The sequence below is a fragment of the Linepithema humile genome, chromosome 2 (assembly GCF_040581485.1).
Source record: "Linepithema humile isolate Giens D197 chromosome 2, Lhum_UNIL_v1.0, whole genome shotgun sequence".
Taxonomy (NCBI): Eukaryota; Metazoa; Arthropoda; class Insecta; order Hymenoptera; family Formicidae; genus Linepithema; species Linepithema humile.
Window position 1 is genome coordinate 8,213,520 of NC_090129.1, and position 14,139 is coordinate 8,227,658.

Sequence of the window (14,139 nt, forward strand, 5' to 3'; positions counted from 1 at the left end):
TGGAAAGGCGCATATGGTTACATTGCGACCACGCGTGCGTTGTCTGGTTTCGCAGGTGTTTCGATGAAACTCTTGTTAGATAAACACGATCAAACGTTCTCTCGAAAATGGTACGCCAAAAGAGAGAGAATACAGTGTCAAAGAATATGTACACATGTCGGATTTTGGAAGAAAACACGGTTTGAGAACGGAAATACGGTATCTGATTTATTCGATGTGGGATTCAAAATGTTTTTGAACTATTTATTCAATATTTTTCTAATATTTTGCATTAATTTTAATAATTATTTCAAAATATCATTTATAAGAATTTATTTGCAAAGTTCAAAATATAGATGAGTATTTCGAAATCTGCGTGCGAACAAATGGTGATAAAGTATAATTATTTATGACCATAGTCGGATATATGATGATGCAACGGGAATACTAGATTAATAATGACGAAAGGTAATAATGCCAAATATCCAGTCAGACAGGATGGATTATTTCGCTCAATCATCCGCCGTTTATTCGCGATGATCACAAACGCTATAATACTTCATAAATTCACGGATAAATTCAATAATTTAATTTCACGGCGTATATCTATCGAAAATCCTATTAATGCAAAGCTAAATGAATCGAGAAACCAAATATATCAATATATCAAACAACTATATCAGTTTTTCTTTTATATATTTTTTACATAACTGCTGTTTATAGCTTAACGCTGTATACAACAGAATGTTCAGTATTAAATGTATCGAATATTCTGCTGATATGAAATGTCATTATCATATTAGCTAAATAAAATTAAGACAATCATTTTAGAGTTGAATGGAATTTTAGAGTTAATTCAATTTAACCTGTTGAATGCTAATTAATTTCACTAGATCGTAATAAAAAATACATATATTTGAGTTGTGCAAAGCGGAACGAAAAATATGCTTTTAAAAATGGATTTATTATATTTTATTCTTGGAATTTTTTTAATGAGTTTTTAATTCTCACACTTTAAACGCGACAGTCGGATACAATATTAGTTGTCAATCGTCGAAGGCATATTCGGTACAATAGTATTCGCGACACGTTTTACTCGGCAGCCTCGCTGAATTTAATCTCGACGTATTTTGTTACTTAAGTAAATCCCGTTGCTCAAGCGAGGCGATTTTGTCGTTGCAACACGCTCGGTGCAGCGAAACTCTTCACCGTCGGGCAATCCGCTGTGCTTTAGGCGTACTTGTGAAATGAAGCAAATGCACTTTCACCCGGCATTGCGTTTCGCAACCTCCCACCCGGCCGGCGCGGCATCTCCAACCGCGCTGTCTCTCGGTCGTCGCCGAACGAAAGTAATTCCGTCGCGGGGAATGCCACAGCGGTAGCGTCCTAATTGTCGCACGACGGTGTTGGAATGGAATATATCGCCGACTTGTTACGCTTCTATCAGAGCGACGCTCAACACTTTCGACTTCATCGCTGCGCTACGCACGGACCGAGTCGCGTTATGCATCTCGGCTCTATGCTATGCACGGCTGCACTTTCATTGCGCATATGTTTATTCTAGTTTATATAGAAATTGTTTGCAGAAATCATTAAAATCCTTATGTAAACTAGAAATTTGAAACACAGATATTGAAATTAGCATTGTTTGGATTTTAATTTTTCGACATTCGTTAATGATTTCTATATATTTATTCGTGATAGTGAAAATGTAAATTGTATTTCGCCAAACAACTCGCCGAGCTCTTCGGAATCTCTGATTCTAGAAGTTAACATGTAGCGCCGCAGAGCTAACTGTTTTTCGCGGTTAAAAGTTCTCGCGGTTGAACGGCGAGTGACGTCATCGGGCTTCGCACCGTTATCTAACGCATGTGTTTCAGACATTTAACCGCGGGCCGTACAAACAACGCTACATGGACGGAAGTGTAGGAAGGAGGAAGCGCCGGCGGATGCATGAGTTTAGACGAGGAGCAAAGGTAAGGTCGTCGACTCGCGATTGGTCTTTCGCGGAGAAGATATAGACGTTATTGCCGCACGCGATATCAGGGAAACGAGCGAGCGGGTGGGCGGACGGACGTAGGAAAGAAATTCGAAAGTGGTCGGTGAAAGTGCTCGCACAGGCGCGTGGCTCGCGCAGTGTCAGTGAGCGTGGCAGCTCACACGAGTGGACTTCCTTCGCCTCCTCACCGTCATTCTTCATCTACCTGTCTCCGCTGCCTACTCGTCGTCTCGGATCAATTCACGCCGGACGACCTTTGTACTTTCCCTTTATCCCCCGACCTTTGAATCCGACCGTACAGGTGAGAGGGTTCAACCGGAAAAACGGCTCGGCAGCTTCAATGGCGAGCTCGCTCGTGGCGGTGGAAGGGGCGGGGGGTTACTATTTCAATCGCGTTAATTTCCCATTTTCTTTCCTCGCGATGGAAACCTCCGAAGGTGTTAGCCACGCTTTCGCACGATACGGCTCTGTAGCGCGGTTTTATTAGATGTGCCGGTAAGTCGCCGAGAATAATGCATTATCGTTAATAACGCAGAAGCGACGAGGAGAGATAAGAAGGGAAGAGTAGATCGTGAGTTATAAATCGGCGAGTAGCGGCGAAAACGCCAGTAAATGAATATCCAGCGAGAAGGGTACGATTACAAAAAGAGTCCCTTTCGTTTTACTTTATTTGCGCCGCCATTCCCGATCTTGCTCTTGATCAAACAGTATCAAATTCAGCTTCCGAGGTTTGAAACGCGAAAGTTGGACAAAGAACCGCTCCCGCCTCCTACGATTTCACATAGCGCGAACGTTGCGAACGCAGATAAGCCGAATATCGAATAACGTTTGTGACAGCTGCATATATTTTAACAGCTGATGACTGAGGAACGCATCGCAGCGCCGATAATACTACACATTAGTGGAGCACGTTGGCTCCGAAACGAAAAGCGAAACTTTCGCCTTTACCGCGCTTCGTCCAACTATCAATCGCTTTATTATTGCTACATTGTAATTGAAGCCTTTCGTCGCGAGTCAACCGCGGTGGCTCGCACACGAACGACAGCAGTCCGCCGGTCGCCCGGTTGTCGCGCGCGCGCGAGGGGAACATGCGTGACGTTTTGTTAGTACCGTATATTCGCATGCCGAATTCATTCACGCATGATTCCTAACTCGTTCCACCGGAGTTCAGGTACGCGCTATGACACCCACCGGCTACCGAGGTTAATTGAATATTCCCTCCCTCTCGCACCGTAAAACCTTCGATACGGTTACATGTCGGGAGGAACACACGGCGTAACGCTGCCGGTAATCCCGTGCCGCTAAACACGGGGAATTTCGCTATCGGAACGCCCGATTTCGTTTGTTGCAGCTGTATCGCTAATTAAATTCGATAACTCACGTGCGGCCGCACTCGTGACGCCACTTATCCGTGCTTCTAATGGTACACGAGAAAGTGAACGGGAACCTTACGGTCGATAATTAATTGCCAGGCAAATCTTTATCGCGCCAAATTAGTATACTGTCGTCACAGATGCCGCGTGATGGATATTTCAACGCAGAAATTAAAGCCGTCAGGGAATCCCATGTCGCATAACTCGCCGGTTCGTGGAAGCAATTAAGTAATGGAGTTACAGCGAGAGTATATAGCAAATATACATTTGCCACATAAATTACATGTCATAAATACATACTTCAAACACGAATCAAATAATTGTAATTAAAATTATTATTTATACTAAAGGTGTATTTCGATATCGGATATTATATCAAAAAATAAAAATACATAACGGTGTACAATCGTAAAGATTGCAAAGTGATGACACGCGTGATAAAGATCACAGAAAAGTGATTTATAATTTTCTATTTTACAAATTACAATTGTGTTTATCTTTAGATTTATGTAAGATTTTTTGATTAGATTTACGCGAGATAACTTTTACGTTGAATCTTTACTTGGGTTTTGAAATGCCTAAAAGATAATAAATCGAGAAATAAATATACGTAATTTCATTTAATTATTTTTCGTGTTTTGTGTAAATTTATTTCCGTAAAAGCAACGTGTTTTTTTTTCTCAATTGTGTGCAAAGATACCTGAGTATCGTCATCCTGTTAGTATCAGCGAAATCTGCAAAGAAGTACGCCGCTGAACAAATGGACGTATCGTGTATATGTGTGCGCTGAAGACATTCCTGCAATATATACTCTCGCGCCTCGTGCTCTTATAGAGATCGGAGCAGAAAAGCCAGGCGAGATTATTGCTCGGAGCCATCGGGAGCAGCCGTCCGTTTTCATTGGAATCTCGAGTTGGAATTTTCCGCAAAAACGTCGAGCACCGGCGAGTAGTATTCGATCCGAATCTAACCCGCAAGCATTAATGACACCCCGGTGGTGGTGTATCTGATTTGTCTAATGATTAGATCGCCGAGATACTACGGTGAATCGCGGGAGCCCCGTCGCTGGCCCCGGCTTGTCAGCAATCTGCGAGTGATCGCGGATAAAACCGCGGATCACACGGGCGCGAGTGTCGTCTACGCACACGGATGGAGACACGATATGTAATGTGAATATAATGACGACGTTGCCACGGGTTAACAGCCTGCCTCGTTGGCTTCGTTTCGTGATCGCCCGTGCGTATGTAGGCGCGTTTGTATAGGCGCATGACACGTACGACACGCATACACGTCGTGTGTCGAAATTCAATACTCGCGATACGGAACTGTCTCGAGCGTTTTTTGTCGAGCGCGAGATACTCCCCGAAAGATCGGCTCGCGCCAGCATGAAACGTGACTTTTACGGCTCCGACTGTGACACGCGCGTGATTCCTTTATACGTTACGCGAGATATTGTTTGTAATTTTTCACTTAACATTGGTACGATTGCAAGATCGCAGAACAAGAGTGGAATAAGTTCATAATTTATACAAGGTTTGATTTAACATATACGAGGTATATGTAAAGTAAACTGTCTGATGGAATTTACATTTGTTTTAAATAAGATTTATGATGTGTAAATTTCAATTTAATTATTTTTTATTTACAAGTGATTTTACACTTACAAATATATTGTATTATATAAAATACGACAACGTTTTACGCTGATCTAGCAGAGACAAGCGTGAAGAAAAACTTGTTTTCTAACGTAATAAAATAGTTTTAATGAATATTCTACTGACTTAACAATCGAGGTTGACATCTCGTCGACATTGGAAATACATTTCATTGCTCGATTTTACGACTTTGACTGAATCATATCCATATTATAAAAAATCACTGTTTGCGAAGCCGTCATCAACATTTTTTACAAACGGCCGATTTTCTCCGACTTACAAAAAAAATTCCATCAAGCATATTGAGCGATTGCAAAGTCGGTAAACACAAACTGTTAGCAATTTGCGTTACAAACAAGGCAATATCGAGTTGCAAAACATACCAGCGTATTAATGCATCGAAAAGAACGGGTTCTTAATCGAGAATAAAATTGCTCGTATTATTTAATATCGATAACGATCCATTTAACTGAACTTGTGCTTATTCAGCACTAATTTGCGTCGTTTATAAGTATCATTGTTTATAGTTTACAAGAATTATTTTTAACAAACGGACGTGCTCCGATTTTGCAATGAGAATTTATCGTAAAGCAACAAATCCAACGGGAAAGTTCTGTTGCAGCGTTTCATCCGGTGTGTGCTCCAGTTTGCGAGCACCCCGTATATCTTACACATGTAAGATCTGTGAAGGAGGTAACAAGCAACGGACCGTTTTCCTCGTAAACACTTGAGACCGGAACTCGCAATAACAAACCGCATAGTATGCATACACAGGAAAAATACCGCGCGTACCGCGTTCAAGGAAATTATCAAAAATTGTTATTCTGTTTTTTATTTCGCCGTGAGCGCAATTGTCCACGTACAAACGCTTATACGTGACATTTCAGTGTTGCATGACATATCTGCATTCCGTGGATATCGCGTATCAGATTGGCATCACACCGAAATAACCAACAATTTCGGAACATTTTTTTTTTTACAACAACGTTACGTCGACAAAAAGAGTGATGTCGGATACGTGGACGTAACCGCGAAATGGAACAATTGCTCTGTAATTCCGATAATGTCTAGCTCTCGCATTCGCGGTTTGAGTAATTATCCGGATGTAATTCGTTCGGCGATTAACTTTGCCGATCGCGAGGGAAAGTCCCGCGAGGGGCCGAGGAATATGTTCAAAATTTTGCACTTTCTCCGATGCTGCGCCGAATACCTCGGCGTGATTACGCGAGTACGTAAGGAATGCCTTTGGAAATTCAATTCCGAACTTTCGATGTACGGCTGAAATGTTACATGGGCGGATCGCGGTTATGAACAACGTTAGATGAAACATTCCACGCGAGGCTGTAGAAGGATGTTATATGCATTCATTGGCTCCGCGGGTGATGCATAAGCTTTGTATGGCGTTCATACGGTTTCTCACGTTGCAAGAAGGATTTATTCTGTTGTTTTATTTATCTCCCCATTTGTACAACTGACTCTACATTCAAAGCTGTGTGCTATTTTATATTAAAAATAATTTGCCAACTAGGTTAATTTAATAAATAAGTGTGTGTGGATGTATGTGATAGATAGTGTTTGTGCGCTTACAATTAGTATTATAACGTTCATATTTATTTTTCTGTATACTTTATATTCAAATAGTTTTTTTATTATCATTTTTTTTTTAATTCTAAAAAACTCTATTTACAAATATACATTAGAGGAAAATATGTATGAATTATAAATCATTGAAAAGGAATAAAAAGTCCTGTAATCTAAATTGGTTTCTCTGGTTTTTGTTACAGGGTACGATGAGCCTAACCAAACGCATCGACGAGATCAGGTTGCTCGAATCACGCAAGAGTGCCCGGCTGGCCGATCAGGATACGGATTTCGCCAGACTCGCCGATATGGCTGGCGATCGTAAACGGGCGTCCTCCCACTCTATCGACGTGCCACATGTGATGGCGTAAGTTCCTTTCCTTTTCCTATTACTGTCTCTTATCTAGGATGCTTTTATGCTGGGGCAGCAGATAAGGTCATGCGTAACTGCCACCGATCGACAATAAACTTGTACCCTCGCGAAGCGCAATCGCTTTTTTAAACGTCATTTGGAAGCAAAATGTAGTTTGCAAAGTGATATGGTCTCACTTTGACGATTATGCAAATTTTATATAACTTCTCGCATTCTAATCCGAAAATCTATTCCAACCTTTCATGCTGTACGTTCGAATTTTGCCCTCTGCACTATCTGTTGCATCTTGCTTACATCATACACATGTATGACGTCGCTGTTTGACAAACAAGAGAAATTTCGCCCCGAAATCATAAAAGTATTCTGAAAAGTATAAAAAAATAATGATATATGTTTGATCTAATTATTAACTGCACATATCCTTCATTATAATTCTAACACCTAATCCAATAATGTTATTGGACACAAATCTCTTAGATCGAAGTGCTGCCCTTGTATCCCAGTCCTTCCCGGTTTCCCAAGTATCGCAACATCGATCCAATATGTGAAAACATTCTCATGATATTGCATCACGATAGTGCATCCTTTAAAACCCCTTTTACCGATGTCGAAGACTCGAAACGATGTGAGTACGAGTTTCATTCAGCATATATCATTATTAGTTTCACCATATCATCGTTGTTTTTATGCAAAACCGATAAATGGCAGATAAAATAGTAAACAAATATATGAAACTCGGAGGTACTAACCGCGTATCAAAGGTCATTGCCATATGTAACATGCTGACAAGATGGTTTTTTTTTATGTTAGGCTGTTTTCTTTCATAGTATAATCGTTGGCAGATAGTGATCGATAAATATGGGTTTTGCTCACATATCCCTCACGTAAAATATACATATAGCCGTTCCAAAGATCGGCTGTATTCGATGCTAAAGATAAAAAGCTGTGAGCATCCGCATGCTCAGTATGAAACGAGAATGTAAGTGCGTCCGTTTGCGGGTTGTTAGACCGTGAACGCACCCTCGCCGGGCACCTGTCTCTCACCTTTATATCGCACGCAACTTCCCAGAATGTTTTGCGCCTCCCTTGTCCCGGTTGAATGTCAGCGAGTATTCGCTATATCAAAATATCGCGGCTACAAAAATAATCGATGCCCCGGCGTGTAGTTCGGTGAAAATTTCTAACGCGTCGTATAGCGTCCACATACATTTATGATTGCAGTTTCTTAAAAATTACAATCGCACGCTTTATATTATGCTACATTAATTTAAAAGAAATATTTTATGACACGAACGCAAAGTAATCTATCGGTGAATTCTGGCATGAAAAAAATAAACCGGATCGGCATTGCAATTTAATACTGTAACACGTCGCGGCATTTATGAATAAATGGACAAAACATAACTATTTCCACTGATATAATATTGTATACGCGTATACGTATCGCTGCTCGAATCGTTTTCACGTTTAAATAGAATCCATTCAAGCCGCCGTCAAAATCAGCATTGCAGAATTCGCATAAAAATTGCTAAATTGAAAAACAGCAAATTTCTCATTGCCGCCTACGCTTATGTGGCGAGAGGTTTCTCAACCCCGCGAGCTGTCTCGTGTCCGCGATCTCGCGATCCCCATCATTTGAGACGAAACTTTCTTATTATCTCTCTTTCCCTTTCTGGCTCTTTCTCTCTCTTTATTGCCGTTTCTTTGAAAAGGATAGAACGGTCGTAGTGCCGACTGGGCGACGAACTGGGAGGTTGACGACCTCCTCCACTTTTCGCTCAGTGTGAGTGAAGTTGTCTGAGCTCTGAAGATCCTTTCACACAAAGGACACACGCGGACATTCGTATAATATTCGCAGTCGGGACGCAATTACATACAGGTAAAAACGTCGACGTTTTTGGTGGAACGTATGTACACCTGGCCCTGGCACGACCTGCCCCACGTGAAAGGAAAGGTCACTGAAGAGAAATCGAATGCCTTTTGAAGTCCGATGGTATCGGCGATGAGACTGTATGCACACTCGAGCTACTGTTTAGCAAGACCTTGTATCTTGTCCAAGGTTTTAACGCCGAATCGATTTGTATAAGATGGATCGATTTTTGGATGTGACGCCTCGATAAAAAGTACAAAGCTGTTATAACTTAATTTAAATTTTAATTTAGATTTAATTATAACTATAATTGCAACTATAATTTTACAACTATAATTGAGATTTAATTTTAATTTAATTACTATTTTACAATATAAAATATAAGGCACTCTTGTAAAATATTCCTTCGATAAGCGCCCTCGATAAAATATTCCAATATTTTTGCAAATAGCGCATTATAACCACTTGTCTGATTTGTTCAAGTATGCACGGGCAATACGTCATCACCGGTATAAATTTACCCGAGTCTATTCGGGCAGTATTACTAGTTACAAAAAAACCTTACATTTTTTGAACTCTTGACAAAATAATCTGACAGGGAAGTGGTTAAAAAAACAACGGGCATTTTTAAGATATTTATTACACATGTATTGTGCCATTTTACTTAAAAGTGGCTTTTTATTGAGGCTGCTCGATTATAAACGCCAATAACAAACTAGTCCAGAGAGTCGGAATACCCGGTTCGCGTAAGACCTTTAAGTGACTTGCGCCAAGGTATTTCGCTGTTACGTAGAGGCTCCGCTTATTCTTTCTGCCTTTCACACGCAATCGTGCACGCCACATGGTGCAACGTGAGTACCTGCGCGTGCGGGTTTGCGATAATTGATGCCGGCAAATTGAGCAACGTAGCACTTTTTCCCCTCGTGACGTAATTTTCGTGCGCTCTCCGCGAAACGATAATCGACGCGACTCGCGATTTTTGTGCTTTTTTTTTTCGCCCGCGGACCGCGTTGTTTCTAACCGCCAACCCATAGGGAGAACAATCAACTTTGACGATAAACCGAGGGAAAATAGAGTTGCCAGCTTCGTGAAACGGCGGGATGTTCGTGTGGGCGCCGCGCGCGGCCCGATTTTACATCTACATTTTTCCTCGCGGAATACACTTTTAGCCTGGCTGCACACGTTACTCGCTCCCGTGCATTGATAAAAAGTAAAACGCGAACACGGGGACGCGAGATGGAGACCGCGATTGGCGAGTGCGTGCACGGATATACGGGAGCGAGCGAACGAACGAGCGAGCGAGCGGGCGGGCAGGCGGGAGCGCGCGGGGGGGAAGCACATCGGTGAGACGCGAGAGGAGAACGATAGCAGCCGCGAGCGCGAACGACGTGAATAGATGTGGGAGAGATGTGGATAATCCAAAATATAACTTCGCCGGCTGTGAATCCCCCGTGCCACGTCAACCGGTGCAGTGAGTCAGTAGGTTAGCTTACGTAATTTCGGACGGCGGTCTCCGCAACGGTGAGGAGGCGGCGGCCGACTTGGTTCGGAATTAGGTCGATCAATACCGCGGCTGGCTATATAGGTCAGGTGCACTACCACGCTCCACGTATGCGAGAGCGCTGTCCCTCCCTTCTTCCACCACCCTCCTGTTCACCCGCCGCCCCTCCCGACACCTAGCAACCCCCACGTGCCACCCATCCCGGCACACGAGCCACCCACCCGGTGCCGGGACAAAACCCACCACTCCCGCTTTCAACTCAAAACTCGGCCATTCCCTACTTTCGTTCTCTCGTACATCCCGCACCGCTTTACTCGCCCGCGGCACGTTAACGCGTTAATTGGCTCCAATCAACGATGAAGCTTGATTCCAGCTGGTACTCGCGAGAGATCGAATTGGGCGGTCGTTATCTCTGTCCCTAATGCCGCGGTATTCCCCTGGAATGCGTGTAGCTGTTTGTCTCTGCCGCGATACTGATCGAAGGAATGCGGAAGAGAAGGAATTGAATAAACCAGGGAATTCGTCTCGGAAATCGATCGGATAATCGCCATTATTTGCAACACACGCCTGCTATAAATAAATAGATTTCTCTAAACACTTTCAATTTTTTAAAAACGTCTCGGGCTAAATAATATTATTCTTAAATTACTCGAATAAGTCTCGGATTGATAGTAAAATTTACATTAATTAAAGTAAACTCGAATATTCGCGTAACGATAATAATTTCATGGAATATTTTGAGCTGTTCATCCTACACGCTAAAAGCGACTCTAAGAGGGAGCGAGAAATGCATGAGTCATATATGTGGCTTCGTGTGATGTATACTCGGTGCTAAGTCGTGTTAAACCATTTGCTCCGTGACCCACAGTAATCATCGAGGTATCGAGAAGCGGATGAAGGAAGCGTTTGCGAAACCTTTCGCTCCTGTTTCGCTCGCTTCTTATCTCGGCGCACGTTTGAACGATGAATTCGCAAACCGATCGCTCTAAATCCTCACGCTCGCCATATCAGGGACCTGACCTAGACCAACGGTGTTCTTCTCGAGCGTTGCATAGAGGTGCCACGAGGCCGTAGCTGGAAACATTAGAGGATCGCCCGTAACGGTCTCACAACCTAGACACACACTCGCCAAGGTCCCGCGCTACAAAATATGCCGGTGTGCGCGATCTTGACCTACACAGCGCGCGCGCAGACATGCAGATGTCATTTTAGTCATGCAGCGACCCCGTAAATCATGGTTTCCGATCGCGAGGCGACGGTAAAAATGCAGATTGTACGAGCGAATTATGCAAACTGCCGCGATTCGCATTTATTGTCAGGCAACGAGAAACGGCTCATAAATCCCGAAAGTTGGGACAATTAGCTTGACGCGCGACGGAAACTGGTACGCAGCGCGCCGCGGAGATTATTCAAAGGTGCATAAAGCGGTAAGGTGCGTAGTGCCGGTCTTATCGGCACTACACACGTTTCCACGCCGCTCTCCCCATTCATATTTCACCGTTTCGCTGTCGCGATGACGTCACCCATCGACCGGAGACAGGTGGACGCGCGACACCGGTTTCCGGTTTGCGGTACGCGTGCCGGCTTCCTTCACGCATCTAGGGATTTTATGAATAAAAGGTGGAATCGCGCGCGACGTCGCCGACGACGCCGCCGCCGCCGCCGCCGCCGTCGACGCCTTGCGGTGGCGGGATGTTCCGGGGTGTCGAGGCGGGGTGGTGATATGCGGTGGGCGGTTAAGGTGGCCAAACAAACTGTAGGTCGTGCCAGACTGGGGCCGCGGATCTAGGTCGATCGATACAGCTACGTACCTACCGGCGCGGAGTCGCACCGGATAAATGGGTCAGGTACACGAAGAGGAGAGGACGCGCGCTTCGTTTTCATCCCGTTCGTTCTCGTTACCTCCTACTTCGTCACACGGCCGTATACATGCCGTCTTGCATTTGCGCGGTCACGACATCGAACGGCTACTTGTTGAGGAAGTGGAAATACACGATGACGAAAGTTGATGAGGGAGAACGGGACAAAGAAGGAAAGCTCGGGGGGAGAAGAGAAAGAGGAAGAAAGAAATTTGCTTGAAACATTCGCGGTCCTCCTCTCCCGCATAGCGCTCGGTCAAGGGGTGGATCGCTGTCTAGTCGATGGCGAATCTGGGACAATGAAACGAGACCACTACACGTGTACTAATACAAATTGCAGCGTGGCATGCACATGTGCATCGTGCGCGCGTGGTAGTATGCAAGATGCGAAGACCTTGTCCGGGGAAAACTTTTCTTACGAGAGACCATCAGCGGATAAAGCAATCTCTTGTTTGCCGTTAAGTGAATCTGCTTAGGTACGAGGGAGTGCTTTCTAAGATGTTTACAATAATAGTATCTCTTGCTAGCTCTTGTTAGCGTATGTTTTCTTGATGACAAGCTTTTCGAGATAGACCTTGCTTAAATTAATATCAATGACGAAGGGTATCGGTGATCTTTTATTAGCTTTGAAAAAATAGTATTAGTGAAAGTTGTCGTTCGAATAAAATGGAGCGAATTATACGAATACCGATAAAATATGCTTTGGTTAATTTTACACATATATTCATTTGTTATCCAATATTTCTCTCTCTTTGATTATATTCAATCGAACTCCACATCGATAGCTGTAATCATTCCGCGTATTTTTAAATTGCCGCTTGACATTGAGCTGGTTATTATTAAATTATCAATACTTGATTCTGAAAAATTAATTAATAATTAATTAATAATAGAAATAATTTCCGAGGTCAATAATAATTATTATAATTTAATGTGAGCGATACTTTATGCGCATAGATATAAAAAAAAAAGAAAAAGAAATATAAAATGGAGAAAACTGTAAAAAAGAAGATTTTATGCACACGCATTTAATCGTTTATTGGTATTCTGTTTGTGCAAAAAAAGTAATATAGAAATGCGTTATCATTTCACGATAGAAATTCGCGTCCCGAATTTACTTCCGCGCGAGAGCGTCGCTAAATACACAGCGATCCCTGTGCGCCCTACGGCGAAAATGGGATTCTAGCACAAGGACGTCGGCAACGGGGCCGAGTCCTTCGAGCGTTCCCGTAACGTAAGCAGGGAATTGGGTCGCGGAGTGAGGTCGGCGAAGTTGAAATCAGGTTGTCCGGGTTGTCCTGCCGCGAAATCAGGCCGCTCGATACAGGCCAGCCGGTTGCCGCGTTCCCGTATCCAATGAGACTGACCCCCGCTGTACGGCTTCGTAACCCGGATACCGCCGGAAACTGGTTCACACCCCCATATACTCGTCGCTCGCCTCGATCCCAGGAAAATACCCCCGTCGCGCTCGTCCCCGCGCCGTGCTTTTCACTTCGGGAAGGTGTCCTTCTTGCGCACGCGAAGGATAAGGAGGGCGCGGATCTCTCGGGTCGCGTGCCCGCACGGTATTCGCACGGTCCCGCTGTATGCGCCCGCGGAGAAGAGACACACGTACACGCTGTGCTCGCTGGCTAGTAGAGGTAATGCGAGGTATCGTTCACGTGGATCTTATTGCTCGTGCCGACGTATCGCAATCTCGTGAAGCGATATCGTAATGTAGTTGTGTTTTTTACGCACACTGCTCGCACAAAGAACGATTCCGTTAGACGTCAGTTTAATTTTTCTCTCACTGTCGTTCTTCATAAAAGAACAATCGCTGATACTGTATATTATTAAAGAGAGATGGATGGATAATAACTCTGCATAATAAACTCTGCATGAATATGTGCGAGAAATTATAGAGGGAATATTTTAATTCATATTATTCGTTCAACTTTATTCCTCTTTTT

The 14,139-nt window shown here is 43.5% G+C and overlaps 1 protein-coding gene across 2 annotated transcripts in view; it reads left to right on the forward strand.

Annotated features, from left to right (window-relative positions):
• Glut4EF (Glucose transporter 4 enhancer factor) overlaps positions 1-14,139 on the forward strand; it is an 81,107-nt gene that overhangs the window by 29,352 nt on the left and 37,616 nt on the right. Inside the window, exons 2-3 of one of the 2 annotated variants that reach the window (XM_012378435.2) lie at positions 1,860-1,955; positions 6,791-6,954. In XM_012378435.2, the coding sequence (XP_012233858.1) occupies positions 1,860-1,955; positions 6,791-6,954 (260 nt within the window). The remainder of the gene's footprint in view (positions 1-1,859; positions 1,956-6,790; positions 6,955-14,139) is intronic. The other variant, XM_012378436.2, reaches the window with a different exon arrangement.